This window comes from Arabidopsis lyrata, assembly GCF_000004255.2.
Source record: "Arabidopsis lyrata subsp. lyrata unplaced genomic scaffold ARALYscaffold_5, whole genome shotgun sequence".
Taxonomy (NCBI): Eukaryota; Viridiplantae; Streptophyta; class Magnoliopsida; order Brassicales; family Brassicaceae; genus Arabidopsis; species Arabidopsis lyrata.
Window position 1 is genome coordinate 13,544,892 of NW_003302551.1, and position 23,368 is coordinate 13,568,259.

General features: G+C 35.1%; 2 protein-coding genes and 1 pseudogene across 3 annotated transcripts; 1 reads left to right on the plus strand and 2 right to left on the minus strand.

Annotated features, from left to right (window-relative positions):
• Nucleotides 1–3,983: 3,983 nt before the first annotated feature.
• Nucleotides 3,984–4,585, minus strand: LOC9313655 (annotated as a pseudogene).
• A 10,974-nt stretch (nucleotides 4,586–15,559) lies between these two features.
• Nucleotides 15,560–18,010, plus strand: LOC9313657. 2 transcript variants are annotated; one of them, XM_021026054.1, is made up of 5 exons: nucleotides 15,560–15,989; nucleotides 16,963–17,096; nucleotides 17,205–17,352; nucleotides 17,542–17,648; nucleotides 17,733–18,010. In XM_021026054.1, exons 1-5 carry the CDS (start codon nucleotides 15,662–15,664, stop codon nucleotides 17,772–17,774), a joined length of 759 nt encoding a protein of 252 aa, XP_020881713.1. In that variant the 5' UTR covers nucleotides 15,560–15,661; the 3' UTR covers nucleotides 17,775–18,010. The 2 variants fall into 2 exon arrangements, with proteins under 2 accessions (XP_020881713.1, XP_020881712.1); XM_021026053.1 differs by lacking the exon at nucleotides 17,733–18,010 and having other exon boundaries at nucleotides 17,542–17,725.
• Nucleotides 18,011–19,270: 1,260 nt separating this feature from the next.
• Nucleotides 19,271–22,438, minus strand: LOC9311942 (E3 ubiquitin-protein ligase SIS3). The gene is made up of 10 exons (XM_021026052.1): nucleotides 22,159–22,438; nucleotides 22,006–22,044; nucleotides 21,590–21,656; nucleotides 21,386–21,459; nucleotides 20,891–21,029; nucleotides 20,715–20,807; nucleotides 20,579–20,644; nucleotides 20,336–20,455; nucleotides 19,921–20,034; nucleotides 19,271–19,822 (listed from the first exon to the last, which is right to left on the minus strand). Exons 1-10 carry the CDS (start codon nucleotides 22,185–22,187, stop codon nucleotides 19,487–19,489), a joined length of 1,077 nt encoding a protein of 358 aa, XP_020881711.1. The 5' UTR covers nucleotides 22,188–22,438; the 3' UTR covers nucleotides 19,271–19,486.
• Between the last annotated feature and the right edge of the window lie 930 nt (nucleotides 22,439–23,368).

The following is a 23,368-nucleotide window of genomic DNA, read 5'->3' on the forward strand; positions in this document are numbered from 1 at the left end:
AAAAATGTGTACGATGGGAAACATTGCAAAAAGTTCTAATTTTGTAGATTTTTTTAATAGGTTAAATAATATTGTTTTTTCTTGTCATGAAATCAAAATGTGAACAACACTGAGACAACAAAAAATACGTGTGCAAATGTACGTGTGGGATATACGTGGACTGCACAAACACAATGTATGGTGTATACAGTATACACTATACACACGTGTTTTTTATTGTGAAAATTATGAAAGAGTTATTAGAATATGACCTTCCAATTCAAAACCAATTGGTTATGAGTGGAGTGGTTCATATCTTTTATATATTACTTAGGATCCTTTCCAACTTCCGATGTGGGACATTATGTCCTAATACGTCCCCTCGAGATGATTGCTCTTTGGCCATTAATCTCGAAATGTTCGGGCTTAGATCGACGACATCAATTTTGGGCCTTGTCGATGATTGGACCATCTTTGGGTCGGATCGGGTTGGACATGTGGGGATCGGGCTCTGATACCATATTAGAATATGGGCTTCCAACTCAAAACCAATTGGCTATGAGTGGAGTGACCCATATCCCTTATATATTATTTAGGATCCCTTCCAACTTCCGATGTGGGATATTATGTCCTAATAAGAGTTAATTATTGCAATAAATACTATTCCATATACCAACTAAATCCGTGTCACACGTATGAAAAGTGAAAACAATCGTTTAGGTGGCTAAATAGTATGGTTCAGTTCGGTTAAATAACTCAAATATATATGAACTGGTAAGAAATTGGAGTGATTCGATCATGGTTTCGCATACAAAAATTCCCGTTGAGTTTAAACAAGAGCGATTTTTGGTTAAAGTTTTTGGCCTCGTCTTATAATTACGTTTTCTAATGAATGTAGGTTTCGGTTTAAAATGCATGAAAAACAAAAACAAAAACAAAAACGAATTAAATCGAGAAAGAATTCAGTTCAATAGCCAATAGAGTTTTCATATACGAAGAAACTTAACTAGTCAATACAAGCAAACAAGAAAATTACATATATGAAAGGAGAAGAAGAGGTGATGATGATGATGATGATGATGATGATGTATGTCCATATACTTCCTACTTTTTGGGGTTTGACGCGGTTTATTTGGAAATTAGTGATTTGATCAAAATGTAGAAAGCAACAAACACTACAAAAGTCAACCTTCTCATGCTAATTATCCACGTCACGGGTTTGAACCTTTTAGTCTAATTCACGCGGTCAATCATTGGCTACTGGATAGTGTGTAGTTGACGATAGATAGTGGATGCACGAACCAATATTGAACCGAACCAAAACAAAACTAATCTATATATGCCAACCCTTGTCAATCGTATAAAAGCGTAGGCCACTTTTTATATGCCTATTTTTGTATTTTATGAGTTGGACCGGCAAGCCTGAAGAAATCAGTGGATTGAAGAGAATTTTATTATATTACCATTTTCAACACAGATATAGGGTCTAATTGGTAACAAGCTGTTAACTGTTAGCTGGAGCAGTTAGCTGGAGCAGTTAGCTGGAGCAGTTAGCTGGAGCTGTTAGCTGTTAGGAAATAGTGCAAAGCTGTACAAAAGAATAAAACACGAAAGCTGTACAAAAAAATAACGCAGAACAAATTTTAAAAATTTATTCTGATTGGAAACATCATAGCGGTACACATAATAAATGATATTAAGAATTTAGAAAAAAAGAAAAAATTACATAGAAATGTACTTTAGTATATAATTACATATGAAAATTAAGATTATATAGAATAAACAATATTTTATTGTTAGACTAATAATATGAATTTACTAGTCCTATAATAAATAAAATTTTCTTTATTTCGAGCAATATAACATTCTAAAATAATTGTTTGACAAAAAAACCATTATTTCTAATGAGATTTTTTCATATGCTGTATTATTTACTTTTTCGGAAATCTTTATCTGAACATTCGAGACTTTTTTTTTTGCATTATACATAGTTATAATTATATTTTATAAAGTTTAATTATGCGGTTAATAATACGGTTAACCGTGCGGCTAATCGTACTGTTAAATAACGGTTTTGATTCGTTTCCGGTATATTAACGGTTACGGTTAGTATTTTTTTTTAACCGTAACTAATCTAGTTTTACGGTGAATGGTTATGGTTTTTAACCGTTTTATACAGTTACGGTTGAAAAATATATTAACCGTAACCGTTAATTAACGGTAAACATATGAAAACCGTTATTTAACCATATGGTTAACAGCATAGTTAAAACTTTAAAAATATAATTGGAACTCCATATAATACAAAAAAAATTATCGAATGTTCAGATTAAGATTTTCAAAAAAGTAAATGATACCGCATATGAAAAAATCTACGTTATAAAAAATGGTCTTTTTTCAAACAAATATGTTATACTGTTATTTTGCTCGAAATGAAGAAAATTTGGTTTGTAACATACTTTTTGATTTTATGAAAAGTATTATAATAAGTTAGGTAACTCGTAAGATTTCGTCTCCGATTTTAACCGTATTGTAGTCATCAAATAATTATAACCGTAATTATCCGTAACCGTTGTAACCGTAACCGTATTTAACCGTAACCGTTATAACCGTATTTAATTGTAACCGTTATAACCGTATTTAATCGTAACCGTATTTAACCATAACTGTATTTAACAGTAACCGTTTTAATTTATTTTTATTTTTGTCCAAAAAACAGTTTATGTTATAATGTACCGCTTTCCATAAAGCTTTTGTGATTGGTTACGAATCATAGCCATAACTTGGGTTTCAATTTCTCAATTCTAGAAAATCTTAATGGAATGGAACTGTATGTTTTATGTCCAATCTCTCAAAATAAAGTGTTAAACACGTGTCTATTCGTTATATATTATTGGATGATTGTATGTTTTTGGCGGTTTACTTTTCATTGTTAATTGGACCACGACACTTCATTTTTGGTCCAACACTTGGACATATTGTTTACATATGTAATTGACAATACATGTTCACATTATGAATATGAACCATTCGATTTCAATATCGCTTTTGTATATATAAATTAATAAATATAGCTAAACCTTACCCTATACGAGCTAGGTCGTGTAGCAAACGAAAAACAAGTTGCCTTTTTAATTATTGGGCCGGCAAGTGCTACATGCACTCTCCGCGTACAATTACGTTCTTATAATTCTCACGTTTTTATTTGAACATAACGTCAATCAACTAACTCAACTTATAAATGAGATCACGCAATATATGGAGATTTACATTCCTCTGACTTATTAAATCACAAGACCAATAATGACATAATGTGAATATTTGCAGTAAAAAAAGTGGTGCAGACGAAAAGCGTGTTCGTTTTGTTGTCGCTGAGCGACTAAAAAAATACATATATATATATTGTTTGGAGTCGCAGGTGGTGAAAATCAGGTGAAGCCGGTGATGATTCCGGAGACGCGGCGACTGAAATTGTTGCCGCTGAAAAATCCAGCGACCACCTCTCTCTTAGAAAAGAAACCCAGCGGCAACCCTCTTCTTCTCTTTGTGTCGCCGATGTGTGTCGCAGCGACACTAAAACGAACACGCCCGAATAGAATGAGATAGGGTAAAAGCACAATCGTTGCATTGGGAAGCACACCTTTCTCTCTCACTTGGTAAAGTTTTTCTAGATCTAGGGTTTCGTTTTATTGAGCTTCATCTTCGGCGGCGGATTTGCAAAGGAGGATCAGGGGTGAGCAAGCTCTTTCTCCGACAACGGGGTGTGGTTTCTTCCCCTTTCGAGGTAGTTGTGGCTCCGGTTGGAATGGTTGAGAAGCTCTGGAGCTGTGGCTTTCCGGTTGAGGACACTGGAAGGTTTGCCTGGAAGTCTTCTCGCGGCTCTGCCATCTTCACGGTCGCTGCGGCTACGGCGGAACTCGGAGGGGTTTAGGTGGGAAGTGTTGTTTCGTCTGGTGGTTAGCTGCAGATCTCTGATCTTCGAGGGCTATCGCAGATTCCGGAGTCTAGGTGTACGTCTGAGCCATCGACCCTTGAATCCGTTGCGGTTTCGCATCCACCGGACCGGATTGAAAGTTTTGTGCTCTGGAGATTTGAAGGTGTTTGGATCTGGAACGGAGGGGTTTGGTCCCAGTGCGACATATTGCTTGGTCAGGATATGTCGACGTAGAGCCGGTGTGTTGGAGAGTCGAGTTTTCTGGGAGGTTTGTAGCGGGAGTGGCGAGTCGACGGTGAGGTGCATCGTCGGAAACTGGTTTCTTCCAACGGGGTTTTCAATCCTTCTTCTCTGCCTCAAAGCCGTGGACCTTGAAACCACCGGATCTAATGCGACTGACTCTCTGCCACCGGTAACTAACAAGATCCGAGCTTCCGTTTTTAGTTCCGGCGACATTTTTCCGATTTCTTTTTTGTACCTGGTTTCAAGTTTGTAAGGCAAAGGCCCAGCCCATTAGGGTTTTTAAAAATAAATATTATATTTAAAAAAAAAAAAAAAAAAAAAAAAACAAAGAAAAAAAAATATAGAATGAGATAGGGTAGAAAGGTGATACATGAAAAGAAAAAAATAGAACAGGCTGAGGAGAAAAAACTCAAAACGAAAAATAAAAAATAAAATAGTACTATCACCAAAATAATTTAAATATATTTATATTTATATATAAAATCATATCTGATTATATATCGATTTTTTTGTTTGTTGCAAATATAACTGTTAATATTCATTCAGAATTTTTTTTTATTTTCATGAGAAAAAAGTCAAAAACCAATTAATCGTAGTGCGCAAAGATATACATACATATATTATATATAGGTATATATTTATATCACCCTCCCATATTGGTGAATTTGTCCAAAAATTGTTTTTCAAGAATTTATTCAGTGATTGTTTGTCCAATTCTGTTTTACGATATTTTTTAGTAATTATTATTGCGAATAGTAACAAACTGTTATCGACATAAATTATGTCGTTTCAATCATACAACACCCACATTTTTACCATAAAATCAAGTTATAATCAACATTTTAATTTTCGCGAACAGTGTCAAAGTATTATTGGAATAATTATGTCGTCGAAATCATTCAACAAGCACATTTTACCATACAATTTTAATCAATATTTTGCAAAAAGCTTTTTTAGCTTTTATCACTATTTTATTTTTAAGTTTCTTCGAAAGGTACGCATTATAAATGTGGAAAGAAATCGTCACTATTTACGCATTACAGATGTGTTGTAAGATCAATACGCAGGCATGCACTACAAGTTTAAATTGTATACTATATTAAAGACAATACTTAAATCTCTATTGCTTCACGTGAAACATGTTCAAAATATGTTATCAAAGCTAATATTATTTATCGGAAGTTTTTTTTTTTGTTTTGCTAAGAATTTATCGGAAGTTTCGACGTCGTCGACGCATGTAACTTAAGCTTCTTCGAATATATGTCGACGAAGACCTAAGTAAATAAGTGGACATATAAAGGATCTGATTGGTAAGTCTCAACCACTAGATATGTGCTACAGTTTATATGTTTTAGTGCTGCAAATGGTATAATTTTTGGGCGGACGAGGTGGTTGAGCCATATTTTATAGTTCACACCCGACTAGATTAATTAGTGGACGGTTCGAGCACTCCTCAAGTCAACGTTTGACTTTTCTTTTGTTATTTACGTGTTTAATTTTCAGTTTTTAACACGAAAAGTTTTGTATGTATATATATACACATTTTATTTATTTTAATTCTGGTTGCAGCTTTGACGCTTTGATTTTTTTTTTTTTTTTTTTTTTTCAAATCTTATTTATTAAGTAACACCATGACTTGTCATGCAGTTTTTCAAAAGGCTACAAGAAGTAAAAAGAAAGGGTACAATCAATGCACAACTACAATCGAAACATCCACTTCGATTGACTTAGTCCTTAGGCTATAGAAGACAATTAGCCACGACCACCTCGTTTCCCACGGCCTCTGCCCCTTCCACGACATGTGGTTTGTCCATGCATCTCCTTAGCCTTTGTTGATGGTTTAACCGGCCTCTCTCGAAGGATTCTTTTACCCGAAGGAGTCATAAGATCCATTGAATCAGATTCGTTGTCTGAATCGGACAAATCTTCTTCCTCATCCGAAGAAACCAAAGACGCAAACTGATTAGAACCAAGATTATGATCAGCAGATTTAGCCCTCTCCCTGTGGACAGTAGCATTTGCATGAGCATGAGCTGTGACTGATGAAATTTGTGCAGTTCTCAGAAGAGGAGACTCAATAGATATAAAAGTTGTTGAAGTAGGTACTTTCTCAATGGTTGGGACATTTGCTGAGATAGTATGCTCTTCTTCTATAGTAGAAATTGTTTGATCATATAATAATGACTCTTTGGCTGGTCCGAGAAAGGTGCTAGCAATAGGTTCCTTCATGCTTGAAACCGAAATAGGAGTGGTGGACTGGAAAGTAGCAATTAGGGCTGAGCTAGGTGCACTTCCATTGCCAACCTCTACATCATTTCTTGTGGTAACCTTAGTGATAGTAGTAGCATTCACTTGTGAAACTATCACTTCACGTAAGCAACGCTTTTTCTTGTGACCCAACTGACCACAAGTACTACAACTAGTAGGCAACCATGCATATTCGACATCCACCATAGAAATAAACCCAGTTATATCACTAGCAGCGATCTTGGTTGGAAAGGCTTTACTTAACTCAACCTCAACTAGAATCTTGGCCTCACCCATAAGAATAGGATCTAGCCTAGGTTTATGAGTTGCCATAGGAGCACCTAAACCCGAAGCTATATATTATACTGGAAGATTACTTTGATTATAAGTATATATTAATGGGAAGATTACTTTGATTGTAGTTTTGGGTTTGGCCCAATATACTGGAAGACAAAATTATGGTGCCGCCATTTTCATCAAAGTGATAATTACTGAGTATTGACCCAAATAATATCGTTAGACGTTTAAAATAATGAATAGTTAAATACTGTACTAGGGTCTAAACAACATTAGATCATAGAAGTTTTAATATATATGTATCCAATGGCAATTTCCCAAATGCGATATGTATATTATTAGATTTCAACATATTGGGGACATCCCACAATGAATCACCACAATTTCTCAATGTCAACTTGCTCTCGATGTAGGCTTTTTACCCAAAAAAAAAAAAAAAAAAAACAAAGACTTGCTCGATGTAGGCTTGTCTATTCTCTATACTCAGGAACTTAGAATTTGAAACAGTACAATTTCCATTAGATTAATTATATTATTATATATTGTCAAAAGTGGCAATACAGATCAACTATTTATAATGGTATTTCTGTTAAGAGCTTGTGGAGATCATGACAGGAATATTTTTAAAATATGTGATAAAACTTTCACATGTAAGCACTTTCAAAGGCCCAAAATTAAATAGAAAAAATGTGTAATTGTTGTGAACTGTGTCTTTCATTAATAGTATAAGGGATATATATACAAGGATAATAGCAGGATACAGAGAATAAGGTAAAACCCTAATGGGCCATGGGCCGGTTATGGAGTCCATCCATATGGTTTATAACACTCCCCCTTGGAAGACATAACCGTGCCCGATACTAAACCGGGATCTCTATAATGCGCTGGGGAATGTTGCCTCATTAAAACCTTACCAGGAAAACCCAGTGGGACAAAACCATGGTGAAGGAAAAAGAGTACAACACGCATTACTCCCCCTGATTTGAGCATCACTGTAGATCCTTAAGTCCGCGCATCCCGATCTGATGAATGAGCTTCCAGAACGTTGAAGTCGGCAATGATTTGGTGAATAGGTCGGCTGAATTCTCACTTGACCGGATCTGTTGAACTTTGACCTGACCGTCCTTCTGTAATTCATGAGTGAATAAGAGCTTTGGCAAAATGTGCTTCGTCCGGTCTCTCTTAGTGTAGTCATCCTTGAGTTGAGCAATACAGGCTGCGTTGTCTTCAAATATGATGATCTTTGATGTAGTAGTAGATGCGCCTTAAGGAAGGCTGCCTACGTACCCTTGGAAGGGACCAAGCCACACATAGTTCCTATTCATTGACAATACCATAATCTGATCTTATGAATATCCTGCATTAGTAAATCAAACTAAACCAAAGCAAACTGGTCCTTCTTTGGTTAGATCAGTATAGAATAAACCCAAGTAAACAACGCAAGAAGAATAGACTTTAAAACTTAATCAAACCTTCCTTTAAACCTTTCCAGTGCCTTTGGGTTGATCATGAACTAAATTTAGACAGAAGACTCACGGCAAAACAAATGTTTGGTCTAGTGTGTCTAGCCAAATTCATTAGAACTTCTATGGCACTGAGGTATGGCATTTCCAGACTGAATGGATCACTATCCAATCTGAGGCTTCTCACCACCATTGGGCCTGGTCAATGGGCGGGCCTGGTCCTTATTAAATCTCCTTGAGTACTCTTTCAGTGTATGCCATTTGATGCACAAGGATTCCATTATTCACGTACTCAGGTTGTAATCCCAAACAGAACTTAATTATTGCCTAGGTCTTTCATTTGAGATTCTTTCTTTAGATATACTCAACTGTTTGGGCGATTACCCAGAGGTTTAAATCATTCATATACACTTCTATGATTACAAATCCTTTGTTTGCAAACTTCTTGATAAAAATACATGGACTGATCGGATCGTTTTTATAGCCTTCTCTGATGAGATATTCACTTAACCGGTTATACCACATATGTCCGCTTTGTTTCAGTCCATATAAGGATTTGTCCAGCCTTATGCAGTGCTGTTCTCGAGAATCTTTCTTATCTTTGAGCTCAATACCCTCTGGTAATCTCATATATTATCCAGTGGACTTATATAAATATGCAGGCATTACATCCATTAGCCGCAAATCTTTCTCTTTTATATAGCCAGACTTAGCAAAGATTTAAATGTCTTAGCATCCACCACAGGGGAGAATATCTCCTCTATTTCTGGTCATTGTGTGAATCCTTGTGCGACAAGCCGTGTCTGATATATTACGCTTTCACTATGTTTATTTCACACAATCACAAAGACTCATTTGTCCCACTGGCTTTACATTGAATGGTGTCCTTTGTATTGGACCAAACACATTCTTCTTCTTAATGATTCTTAGCTCCACGTTTTATGGTCTTGTACCATTTTAATCAATCAGGTCTTTGAGTGCACTCTAGTATAGACGTGGGCTCCTGATCCTCATTCATTTTAGTTGCTACCTTGTGCGCAAATATATTATCATTGATATCGACATCTTTCGGTTCCATTGTATTCTAGACATGATATAGTTTATAGAGATCTCTTTACACCTTCAGGACCTTGAGGTTTGGCGTCCCAAACCTCATTGATTGGTACCTTAGGGTTATGTCTATTAGCCGGCCATGTCTATGGTTTCTTGAACCTTCTCGGTTTCCCTTGCACCTTTCTTTGATTACCGAGGGTTCTTGTCTTTGGAACCTTTTGGGTCTACCACGTTTCTTACGTGTTGTAGCCTCTGTAGCAACTTGATTGTGTTCCTTGTGAACATCAATACGTACTGGTGCATTACAAGCTGGTATGTACGATTTTGTTACTCTCTTTGGGTCATTATAGGAATCTTGGCAACTGTTTTAGCTAGCTTTTGCAGATATATAGTCTTTTGGATCTCTGATGGAGTCCGAGGATCTTGCCATGTGAAGGATGTTTGATTCCATGTAAGTTTTTTGACCAGCTTGTTAGTCTCTCCACCTAGTGTTGGGAAAACGGATTCATTGAGATGACAATCCTTGAATCTGGCCTTTGGCTCGAGATACTTAATGATGGTGGGAGAATCATTGTTAACGTATATTCCCATCCCCTTTTGAGGTCCCATCATTTGCTCTCTGTGGTGGTGCAATGGGTACATAGACTGAACACCCAAATGTCTTAAGATGGGAAACGTCTGGCTCATGACTTGTTAGCAATTGGGATGGGGAATATCTATGCTCACTAGAATGGCCTGATGCGTATAAGCTCTTGTTGCATGTAATATTGTGTGTCCCCAAGCAGCTACTGTCAGTTCAAGTATGGACATGTGCCACGGGGTATACTACTCTCCCCCTCATGGACATACTGTAGCCATAAAACGCTTGAGACATAATTTACCAGCATTATCTAGACATATAGTCTTAAGTATGTGGGCTCACAGACTTATGGTCTGGGCCAGCAATCTAGCAAACACCAAGTTTCTAGTTGCTTTGACTGGTGATGACCTTTGTATGGGTTTCCCTCGTGTACATGCTGCACACGTGAGGTCCTTAAGGAGTGTGCCCTTTTGATTTTAATATCAGCTTTACGCATCATGTTAGAACCAGGCTGGCCAAGCCGGTCATGCCATTAGTGAATTTCTCAGTAAACCCTTTTGTTTACTGTATTAGCCTCTATCATATTGACCTTGGCATAGTAAAGGTCTATGACGCGGGTATAGTCTCTAAGACCTTCTCATGGTCTTGGGTGCTCTTAGTAATATATGGGAATCCTTTGTTCCCTTCACCCTTAGTTTCAATGTGGAAACCATTCAAACACATTTCTTTGAAACTCAACAAGCCCCTTTGAGCTAGGTGAATATGAAGCATCTGAGGATGCGTGCCCTTGGGAATATGGGCCTGCCATGGGCCTACCCTTAGCTTTCACTAAATTTAGCTATACCCGCAATTTGGCTAATGAACCATGTCTTTAGATATTTCGTTTATTGAATTCTCATAATCATCTATCTCATGGTCGAAATCTTCTTCACCATCGTGATGAACTAAATGAGCTTCTTGATTCTTTTCAAACTCTCTTGATAGAGATCAACGAGATGCTTAGGTGTCATGCACGTCTTAGTCCAATGGTTTCCCCATTCCTCATCAGTGGCAAACAAGTTTATTTGAGTGTTGTGGTTTGGGTATACCGTGGCCTACCTCGATTACGACCAAAGTCGGGTCGGTGGCCTTAACCATATTAATGGTTTCCTTGATCATATAAATTATAATTTACACTTCTACCACGTCCATTCCATTTACCATGACTGTGGCCATGATACTTATCTCTTTGGACGTGGTTAGACTCTTTAGTCTCTTTAGGCTCTTTAGGCTCTTCAGCCCAACGGGCTTCTGATAATGGGGTAGGACCAGGAGGTCTCATTTCACTATTTATAACTCATTGTTTTGCTCAGCAAGTAGCATATCAGAATCAATGTTCTCATCACGGTTTCTCCAAAGCCTCACTCCTTAGCACTCTCTACAGAGGAGTCCTCCCCAAAAACAAGAGTTTAGACTTGCATATGTGGTAAAAACCTTTTTCACGATATTGTTGCTGAGGCAATATATTGTTTGTGTGAAAGGTCGAGAATGCTTTCTCTAGCAAGTTATTCTCAGTAACTTCCTCACCACGGAATCTCAGTATTGACACTATTTTAAATAGTGCTGAGTTATACTCATTCATGGATTTGAATTCCTGGAATCTGAGATTCTTTCGATCGAATCAGGCTTTTGGGTAATAGCACCGTTTTTTTTTTTTTTTTTTTTTTAACTCTGTCCTGAGGTCCAGAGGATTCTTAATAGTGAGGTACTGATTTTAAGACTCTCATTGAGGTGATGGCGTATGTTAGTAATCGCCTTATATCTTTCTCTTCTGGTGACATTGTTTCCTTCCACAATAGATTCACCAAGTCCTTTTTCCTTTAGGACAATCTCAGTGTCCAAAACCCATTGTAAATAATTGTCACTAGAGGCATTGAGTGCGTGTATTCATAATAGTTGATTTCTGATATTTATAATATATAGAGTTAAATGAGAACTCATGTAATCGGTTAGACCAAGTCATGCGGTATTTAAGACCGAGCCATGCTTGTCTTCAGCAAGTGTTTTCTAAACAATCATGTTATATATATATATATATATATATATATATGGATGAAATCAACCCTAGAAGATTGATCTAGTATGCAACAACCAAACAATCGGATCATACTAGATTAGGATATTAGGATTTCGCGGTTAAGTTTTAGGGTTTTAGCATCCGCGATTTATAGTACTAGGGTTTTTGCTAGGATTTCGGTTTTATGTATGGAACTTTCTATTTATGGAAACTTTCCTTATATGGAACTTTCCTTTTATGGAAAATTTCTATTTCTCATCTAGAAAGAAATCCTAAACAATTATGTACTTTAGGGTTTTGGAATATTTCCTTATGAAGGGGTTTCCTATTTTGGTAACTTTCCATTTTGGGAAACTTGCTATTTTAGGAAACCTTTTATTTTGGGAAACTTGCTATTTTACGAAACTTTCTATTTCTGTAAACTTTCTTTATATGGAACTTTCTATTTCTGGAAACTTTCCATTTATAGGAAGCTTGATCTTAAACCGTGACTTAGGGTTTATTAAACCGGTTTAACCTAGGATTTAGGGTTTTGGTTTACTTTCGGTTTAACCTAGGGTTTATATTAAAACATTCAATCTATCATGCCATTAAACATCTTTCCATTCACTAACTTCTCAATTAATTCTCCAATCATAAATCAAATCACATGTGCCAATTTTCATGCAAATTTTATCTTATCAAACTTTAATTGGATCATGTATATAAAGCATAATAAATAAATAGCACTTATCTTAATTGGAGAACTGAAACAGAGACCCGAGATCTGATACGGAGATTGGAAACAGTTATGTCTCTTAGCTGGTTGGGACCTCCTACAAAATCTCAATATATATAATCCTGATTCCTGAGAAACTCAAAATTTTGCTCATAGAAACATGGCTATTACATTAGTAAAAAGAAAAAAAAATAGGGTTTCTGTAATATACTGCATAAAACAGTTCAGAATCAATAACATATAATCCGTGCATAAATCGTACAAAAATATAGACAGGATTGATAATAAATAATCCGTGCAAAATTTGTGCAAATCTACAGACAGAATTGACAACAGATAATCTGTGCAAAATTCGTGCAGAAATACAGATAAAATTGATAACATATAATCCGTGCAAAATTCGTGCAAAACTACAGACATAATTGACAATAGATAATCTGTGCAAAATTCGTGCAGAAATACAGACAAAATTGATAACATATAATCCGTGCAAAATTCGTGCAAAACTACAGACATAATAGATAACAGATCATCTGTGCAAAGTTCGTGCAGAAATACAGACATGATTGATAACAGATAATCCGTGCAAAATTCGTGCAGAAACAAATATGAACAGAAAACTTATCTCGATAGAGTTTAAAATTTTGTTTGCAGAGACAGCTAGGGTTTTGGTTTTGGTTTTTGTGAGAGAGATTTAGGGTTTCGGGATTTTTTAATTTTTAGGGTAAGAGGCTATCGTGCTGATAACGTGTTGTGAACTGTGTCTTTCATTAATAGTATAAGGGATATATATACAAGGATAATAGCAGGATACAGAGAATAAGGTAAAACCCTAATGGGCCATGGGCCGGTTATGGAGTCCATCCATATGGTTTATAACAGTAATTACTTTTTTCGTTCAACGCCTACTGCATATGTTTTTAAAACTAAACGAAACACCTCCCAATTTTTTAAAAGTATATTGCCCAACCGTAACGATTAGATATTTAAATCAACCTTGAAAAGAAAAGAAACGGGTCTAATAAATAAATTTAAAATAAAATCGATTATTCAAATAAAAGGAAATTAACTGGCTGTTAATTGTTAGTAAAAGTATATATTTTTTCTTCTGAATTCATCTGTATTCTCACCAATCAAAAGAAAATGAAAATAAATATATTTTTACTAAAAAAACTGGAAAGTAGAATGAAGTAGAAGATTTTATCCTTCTTCAAAATCACATAAAAAAAAGAGAAAAAATTTCTTCTAAAGTAACGTTTTCTTCTCTCTCTTTTCTTCTTTATAATTCTACCAATTTCTTCCAATGGTTTTACCAATCTGACCAGTTAAGTCTTAGTCTTACAAGTAAGATAAAAAGGATATTGTACATCGTCTTTCGTCCAAAATCTTTCTAGTTTATCGATTAAGTATTTTTTTCCTTGGCATATATCAATTGATGCAATCTCGTTCAAGCAATCTACAAAAGATATCCATGATGCTTTAATAAGGGTTTTCTAAAATGAAAGCATTGTTTAGATTAGTCCGTGGAAAGCATGAAGTTTTTATAGATTATTTTGTTGAATTGTCTCAAGATTTTTCTTCCTCCAATTTTTTGTTGACTTTACTAAAGTTTTTTCTTCTATACGTTTAAGTAAACTAGTCAGAGAAAATGGTCGACAATATAACTGGGCTTTGTAGCAGAATCTTTGGGCTTAAAAATCAGTATCTTAAGAACTTAGTTTTGCTTCCCTTTATATGTTTTTCTATGTGATTGATATAGCCGTATAGCTAGGTTTAAAGGTACAAAGTACAAACCCAAAGACTTGGGCTTGTCTGCTTTCTCCAAATAAGTACTTACTAAATTACTAATCTTATCATAAATTTTGTTCTTCTTTTGGTCTCTACGAAAGTGAATTACTTTATAAGAAGTTATAATGAGTAAAGAATCAATCAATTGATTGACCTTTTTAACCGCTAATAGAAGATTCGTTCCTCTTTGAGAGAGGACACAAATTTTGGGTTATTTTAAAACGTATTTCTATTACCTAATTAATATATATTTCAATTGTTATAATTTATGAATTATGATTGGTGTTCACGATTAGAAACATGGAACATGTGTATGCATGTGAAGGCGACAACTTCCATCCATATACATAACAGAAATACAAATACAAATCTCTAGTATACGTAATTAAAATAACAATGAGTAGAAATAAACTAAGTATTATATGAAGCCACTCTTGTTATCCAATGACCTTTCGACTGATCAAACAGACTCACCTTTGAACCCCATCCACCTCTTATAAAGCCACTGCTTTTTTTTTTTGGCATATCCACTTGCATCTATCATTTTATATATAAAGTCATTCCTCTATTAATTAGTAATTACTACTATAATACATGTAGGTCCTTGTTCTTAATCAGTTAAATAATATCAGCTTAATAATAATGGTTTGGCGGAAAAAAGAATTAAAGTCGGCATTTTAGTGGTTTTTGAAGAGAGTTGTGAAAATTGTTGACAAAATAGCGTAACTTGTATGTCGAACAACAAACATAACTAGATAAAACGTTATGTATGTGTGTGGTTTTTAGGTTAAAACCAATATCTTAAGTATACTGATCATTTCTTTTGAACTTACTATTAATTCAATAAAAATCGATGATTAATTTTTATAATTAAAACAGTACTACTGTAAAGTAAATAAATTTTTGTATATATTTTATTTAACCAATATAAGATTGTTGAATAAAGTGTAAACTGCTAGCATTCTTCTTTTTATGGTCAACAATATCAAAACTATATAATTAAATTACTAAAGAAAAATCATTCTACTTTCCATTCCATAAACGGTAGCATTCCCTTTATAGTGTCAAAAACAAATCTCCCCACCTTTTATTATATGACTTGAATATCATTCATTTTAACTGGTGTGAACTCAGACATAGTCACACCATATAATATATGCATTAACACAAATCTCAGTGTTTGTTATATCATTGTCCACTTCTCTATTTCTCTCTCTGTCATCCCCAATTAGAAAAGAAAAGAAGGGAACATATTTTTGATATTCTTTGTTGAGATATTTACATCAAAACCCTCCCAACAACCATGGCTTCGCTTCCGGTGAAGCCTCTATCTTCCGGCCACTTACAGCTTCATCGCCGGAATCTTATTATTCCGTCTTCAATGGGAACCGTTGGTTTCAAAAGGCATAATTTCTTAGGAGTCTCTTCTTATGATTTATGTATTGATGAATCTGTGAGGCATATGAGAAGCCTTAGGTCGTCAAGCAATCGTTGGCCAGTAAGCAAAAGCGCCGGCGTGTCTATGCCGGTGGCTTCCTCTGATGATTTTCCGGCGGTTTCTTGGGAAACTTGGAAGCCCGAAAAGACCACGGTGGCTCCGTCGCTGAGTGACGTCATCTGGCCTGCAGCAGGTAATTAGTAGTTAAAATGAATCCTACACTAATCTATGCACTGAAATGATGATATGCTCATTTTTAACATATATATATAGTCTTATATATACGTTTTCGTTGATATTAATTTAATTTTCTTGATTTGGATTCTAAGTTTATGAAACTCGTTTCATATCAAGCAAACTACGAATCCCATATGAGATTCGAAAAAATTAAAACATTAAGGATAAGAGATATAAAAATAAGAACATATAAATGAGAAAACATATTATAAAAGTCAGTAGACGTACGGCAATTTTCTTTGTCCGAAGACTAAGGAAGAGAGAGAGAGAGAGAGATATTGTCTCTTCTAACGACCAAATAGCTATTGATCTTAGGGGCCTAGCTAGGGTATATATGAATCCAACTGTTCGAGGTTGACCAATTCTTGAATTTAGTAAGAAACATGATTAATTATTTATTAATTCGTATGATATTTACATGTCGAGTGTAAGGAAATTCTTTATAAACTTCATAAGGTTATATACATTTTCGGAAATAGTCGTCGTCGATCTATGTTATATAAATAAATTATGCTTAATTTATATTTGGTTAGAAATATGTCAATTGATGAAAAGGGAACATCTATATAGTATAACTTAGTCATGTTATCAAAATTTTCAAACATCATGCAAAATAATCGAATCAATTGCATGGATTGATAAGCAAGTAAGGAATCGGATCTCGGCGATTCGCATCAAAGGTGACATGCGATTCGAAGCAGCCTACCAAACTTGGATCAAAGCTAAACCTTAATTTTTAAATTTCTGTTCACTCAACTTTTCTCTTTAAGCAAACCGTTGCACAAGTTGTAAAACCGTTTATTTTTTCTTTTGAATATAATTTAACATTAGATTCAAAAAAAAAAAATAAACTTCAATCTCTAACAGAATTAGTCAAACCAAATATTAAGTGTTAATTTGTCAAGTTTTGGTATGATTATATCGAAAAGGAGCCTTTGCGGCGATGGCGATACTGGGAAGAATAGATCAAATGCTAAACCCTAGAGGGATCTCAATGTCGGTTGCACCACTTGGTGCCGTCTCTGCCATTCTCTTCATCACTCCTTCTTCTCCTGCTGCTCGGGTAATTTCCTAAACGCTTTTTCTAACTTGCGATTGAAATGCTAATTGCGAGAAATGAAGCCTTAAAATGCTAGCAACATGGTGATGGGTGCATGTTTATTTATTTCAGAAATACAATATGTTCACGGCTCAAATAGGCTGTGCAGCCATTGGAGTGTTGGCATTCTCAGTCTTTGGGCCAGGCTGGCTTGCCCGCAGTACGGCTCTCGCCGCTTCCATCGCCTTCATGGTCATCACTCGTGCCAACCATCCGCCTGGTAATTCAATTCTACTCTCCTTTTTTGTGTGGAAATTTAAAAATTTCGTCACTAAAATATTGAGCATATTTAATCATCCTACTATCCTAGGAATTTTTTTTTGAAATATATACTCGATCGTTTGTAAGGGATCGAGGAAAATAGTTGATTGATGTTTGCATATATATGTTTTTGGAATAAACACAACAGCGGCGAGTTTACCACTACTGTTCATAGACGGGGCAAAGTTGCATAAACTGAACTTTTGGTACGCATTATTCCCCGGTGCAGCCGCTTGTATCCTTCTCTGCTTCCTCGTAAGTTACCTTCTGCTTTCAAAGTTTTTGCTTTCTTTTTTCTGCTTTTAAACCATTTGCTTGATTATTGTATTTATTTTGTAGCAAGAGATCGTGTGTTACTTGAAGGAAAACTTCAAATTTTGACGAATGGAAAAGAGAATAAGAGATACGTGTTTATATAAATGTATACAAAACACATATTGGGTGGAGGAGATTATGTGAAGATTTTTGATTCATGTTTAGACGTTTACTTTAGATGGTCGGCGTATTTCGTACGTAGCCGTATATAAATGAATATATATACAAATATATATACGTTTCTATGAAACCTGTAATTTATTTATCTATTTTTTTCTTTAAGTTTGGCTAAATTAAATTACTGAAAGAATACAACGCGTGTACCAATGTATTATCATACATATATATATACTGCACATGGTAGTTTTTTTTTTTTTGACAGCAGAATGTATATATATTCTTTCTTAGTTATAAGAAATAATAATAATAAAAGTTATGTTTCCAATGGAAAATCTTGTTTATGTATAACAGTGAACAATCTCCTGATGTTTAAATTAGAGATCACGGTAGGTTTTATTTTAGAGTTTTTGAATTTCTTCCCAATTTTATTTTTATTTTTTTTTGCATAGGTTTTGAGCATAAAAAATCTAGTTTTGTTATATGAAATGATATTTATTTATGTAATAGAGTGTTAGAAAAACCTAGTATGTTATTTATTCATATAAACGTTTAATGTTTCTTGTTTCTTTTAAAAATTACATTCATAATATAATAGCATGTACTTTAACCAACGATGAGTTGGTCTAATGGTTAAGCCCCTTGGTTACCGATAATGTAGGGACCGTGGGGGTTACGGGTTCGATTCACGTTGGGAGGAGTCGCTCTCCAAAGAAAAGTTATATTACATGGTTTGGGCCTCGCCCTGAGAATGTACGGGCCTACGGGATCAGAACCTCCTAGTCGTCAAAAAAAAAAAAAAAAAAAAAAAGCATGTAGTTTAGTCATGGCTCATGATGTTCTACCGTGCTATTTAACGAAGCAATATAATTATGTAAAGTGTGAAAGTTATATTGATCAATAGATATATTATAAAATCTTGACTGCTTTTTGATTACGATTGTGTCACTTAGTTACCTAAATAAATAAAAGTTCGGTTCAGTTACTATGAAAACTCTAATATTTAAAACCATTATACTATATCTATTTCCAAGTCCTTCAATAAATAAAGCTAACTATGCAGAAAAAAAAAAAAGTTGTATAAAGCGGAAAACAAAACCAACAAACCCTTGAGATCTCCATCGTCACGAAAGTTTTGGTGCATAAAAAAGTTGTTCGTTTAACCAAAGGATTAGGAACCAAGTGTCAATAGCTCAACTGGTAAAGATTTTTAGACAAAAACAAAAGATAGGAACTTCTTATAGTTTATTAAAAACAAAAAGAAAGATTAGGCCAAAAGTGATATTTAGAGTAACGAATGCAAATTATAAACTAATTCCAAAATAAATTCGAAGGTAAAATATGTTGATGACATCAGTGAATTTTATTCGTATGGTTTGGGTATATAAGATAGAAAAATTGTTTCTATTGTTTTTTTTTTTTTTTTTTTTCCTGGAAACCAGAACTAAAGTAAAAATTTCCTGAATATTAAAGAGTTTGGACATGATCAACAATTCTCCATTCTTACCAAATGTAAACACAGGATTGGTTTTTCTCTTCTTTAAACCCCAATTTATTTACATTTTAAGAATGTTCAACTTTTTATGAGAGAGGGTGGGTAGGCAGGCAAATCAGTCGAGAGTTAGTATTGAGTAAAATTTCCATAGGGTCATTTCTTTCTCTCATCTCCGAGATGGAGATAGATCGGTCAAGACAGGAGGAACTCCACCGTTCTCTGCAGTCTCCAGAGCGGTGTCTGTGTGGACTGGGTGAATTAAGGATTGAACTCTCAAGAAGTAGCTCTCGCTCTGAGGTTGGCTTCTTATGTACCGAGCTTCTGTTGTTTCTGTGTTTACTTGTGAAGGTTGTTCTGTTCCTGAGCTCTGGAGGTTGGATAATGCACTGAGATCGAGGTCTGGGAAAACCGAGCACCGGCAACGGGGACATTTCACATTTAAACGCAGCCACTGGTCTATGCACTCCACATGGAAATTATGGGCGCAAGGTAAACCTCTAACCTGTAAAATTCAGACATATTCCGCTCATCTAAGGAAAGCATTGAGACGAGAAAAGCACGCAAGCACAACATCGAAACAAAGCTAGTGATGTTTAGTACCTCATGGCCAATATGGAACTCCTCTAAGCAGATTAAGCATTCACCACAGTCATCTGGCACAGCTTTTAACCTGAACTTAGGAAGTTCTTGAATGAGTGCCTCGACAGCTTCCGTCTGTTTATCAAAGCATTAAGCATCAAACATTAGATGTTTTGGAATCATGAGACAGAGATATGATAAATATAAATTTGGACAAAATCACATCCTGCCAATGATATCTTCTTCGACATCATTGTTAAAGAAGATTTCCGCCTCTCTACAGAATATTTCCATCATATACTGAAAACACAATTGATGAGTATTTGCTTCCCTGGATGAGAGAGATTGAAACCACGGGTAGAGTAGCTTCGATGCATATTTATTTAAGAAAAGTTACTCAATGCATAGCGTGCTGAGAATAAATGACCAGACTTGCCTGGGCTGGAGTCAAGTAAAGTCCAGGATGATATGTAGCAGCATCTTGACTTATGCCTCTCATCTCTTGGCCAGCGGCTTCGAATGCCCAGTCAGGTACCCTAATCATGTCAACTAAAATCTGGGCACAAGAAACAGACATTGAAAATTTACTCAGAGGTGTCAGAGAAACAAAAATCATAATGACAAACTCCAAAAAATATCTCCTTGACTTGAAGTTGAATAAGCGGATCCTGGAACTTACCCCGAACTCTGAAATCGGAATTCCCTGCTGAGCACGTAATAAGTGTACCTGTCTTCGTGTCAACCACTATCAAGTAAACTCCGTTAAGTGGGGTGCCCTCTTCAAACCATCAAAAAACAGCTTGATATAAATCTACCTTTCCGACACAGATGAAAGCAATGCAGAGGAGGCCACAGTAGCTGAACATCAACCAAATGAGAAAACCCCATTTCTGGCCTTCTTCAGGTAACTATCGCAAGAGAATACATACTAACTCAGCAACAGATTTCCATCAAGAATAATCATATGCCATGATCGTAAAAAACCACTTACACAAGTTTTCGCCCTTGTAAACCATTGTGTACCAATTACAGTCCAAGCCCACAGAAAAGGATAGAGCAACAGAGATAGGACAGACAGGACAACCACTCTCCCACAAAACATGGCGTTCCGCTGTTGACTTCCAAAATCCCTAACAGATGTTCATACCAGAAATCAATGTGACATAAATAACCAGATATTCATAAAACTTTGCTACCTAGAGAGATAGAGAAACGTTGCAACTAGCTACTTCTAAGATCAAGCTTGCAACTCGAAGAGCCTATTCGACTGGAGCTACAAAGAAATTCTATGCTTCCCAATTAGCATATAATCTAATCCTTCTCAATGAATTACATGCCTATCTAAAGAATACGGATAGCAAAGAAAATATTACGCAAAACTTTATCCTTCAGATAACAACTCTGGGAAACCGGGGAAGATTCCAAAAAGTAAAAACCTCCAAATTCACTGTGACTCTAGGACTAGGGAGATTTAGATGGAACTTACAAGCCAAGTCCAGCAGCAAGACCATTGTCAACAAACATGAAGACGCGGAATAAAAACACGGTGGTGTAATCGACCTGAAGTCATAGAGACAAACAAACCGTGAGCAACACAACAAAATTTTAAAGATTCCAAGAAAACGAACACAAGAGAAACTGAAGCTGATAATAAGCAAGAGCAACACAAATATTGAACTGAAGAACCTACCACAATCCATATATGCAACGGGTATTCGCACGCTCGATATCTGTTCCAGTTGACAGCTACAATGATTCTAAAAAAAACCATTAAGGAAACGAAATGGAGAGGAAATCTAGAACACCTTAAACCCTAATAAAACAAAATCCAGTACAAGATTTCGACTAAGTTCACCTATCCCACAAGAACCAAAACTAATAATATCGGATCTTCAAGAGAGCAAAAGAAATAAACTTTTTCTTCTGATTAACCCAGCAATACCTAACTGTATCTCGATCTTCAAATATCTTATATCGAAAAGTGGAAGAATCATCTCCGAGACTGAGAATTATCAGCTCGATCCAAGCAAGAACAAAAAAGTTATAACAGAAAAAAAAATAACAATTTTGACAGAGTCCAAGTAGCATAGAGATAGATAAGGATACACACTAGTCGCAAGCATCGACAAGAAGAACCCATCGTACCTGCACAATTTTACAAAATCAGAAAACTCGAAAATGGGAATCGATAATCCAAATTCGAAATCCGTCTCCTTTAGATCGACCCAAGTGAAAGACGATTGAAGAGAGAGAGCTCACCACTTGAAATCGACACCTCTCATCGCCATGAGAGAGGTGAGTAATAGTCGAGAAGAGCTAAAATCCGAGAGAGAGAAGAAGGAGAAACCCTAAGAAAGATTGAAGATCAAAATGGTTGAATCGATTCTCGAAATCGTGAGCTGATTGTGAGTGAGAAAGGAGAGAAAAAGGAGGGATTTGGAGGCTAAAGTAGCTGCCTGCAAAATTGCGATGAAGAAAAGAAACGGAAAACTTCTGGCTGAGGAAGAAGTTAAAATCACGATTTGGTCATTTTGATGTCATTTTAATTTGTTTTATACTAATCGTAGTAGGTTCATGTAAATATATGTCCCTATTTACAAATATTACAAATGTTATTAAAATAGGAAAACTTTATCGAAATTTATTAAGAAATATAATAAATAAATATTCAAAATTAGTATAAATATTTGCAAAAGGAAGTATATATTTATCTGAGATTCTATGCCAAATATGAAAAAATGAACCTTTTAAAAAGAGTAATTTTTATCATACTTGGAATAATATTTTGTGTTGATATTTAACTCTAGAAAGATACTGTTTAAAGATAATTTTGTTAATACTTGGAATTTTTTTTAGTATTAGTACTGTACATTGAATCTAATGGCTGTTTTAAACCAAGTTTAGATAATTAACAACTAAATTTAAATATATTTTATTGATATTTAAAAAGTTTTAATTAATTGTTCAGTTTAAAAATTTTAAGATATATATATATATATATATATATATATATATATATATATATTACTCTTTACTTTCATAGATATATGTTTTCTATATTTCGTTGCAATTTTCAGTTGCGAAACCAAAATTAACACGTCTCGGTGTAGGCTTGGGCGTTTGGATTTTCGGGTCAGGTTCGGGTCCGGTTTTTCAGGTTCGAATTTTTCGGGTTTAGAAAATTAAGACCCGTTCAAATATTTTAAAACTTCGGATTCGGATTTACCTGAAGTATCCAAATATTAAAAAATTGGTATCCGATTCTATGCAAAGTATAGAAAATACTCAAAAAATCTATAAATTTTAAGTATTTTATACCTGAATCTAACCAAAAGTAGTTAAAATAACCAAAAATATCTTAATATCCGAATAATTTAGACACTTAGGTTATTACAAGTATAAATATTACTAATATATTATATCTATGTATTTAGATTTCGGATATGTTCGGGTACTTGTTCGGGTTCAG

What these genes read in the sequence shown, in the direction of transcription:
- LOC9313657 (XM_021026053.1), top strand. Translation starts at nt 15,662, where the DNA reads ATGGCTTCGCTTCCGGTGAAGCCTCTATCTTCCGGCCACTTACAGCTT. An exon ending in CTTCTTCTCCTGCTGCTCGG is followed by an intron (nt 17,097 to 17,204) that starts GTAATTTCCTAA and finishes TATTTATTTCAG; the next exon opens with AAATACAATATGTTCACGGC. An exon ending in TCGTGCCAACCATCCGCCTG is followed by an intron (nt 17,353 to 17,541) that starts GTAATTCAATTC and finishes TAAACACAACAG; the next exon opens with CGGCGAGTTTACCACTACTG.
- LOC9311942 (XM_021026052.1), bottom strand. Translation starts at nt 22,187, where the DNA reads ATGGCGATGAGAGGTGTCGATTTCAAGTG. An exon ending in TCGATGCTTGCGACTAGTGT is followed by an intron (nt 21,657 to 22,005) that starts GTATCCTTATCT and finishes GGTTTTTTTTAG; the next exon opens with AATCATTGTAGCTGTCAACT. An exon ending in CTTGCTGCTGGACTTGGCTT is followed by an intron (nt 21,030 to 21,385) that starts GTAAGTTCCATC and finishes AACATCTGTTAG; the next exon opens with GGATTTTGGAAGTCAACAGC.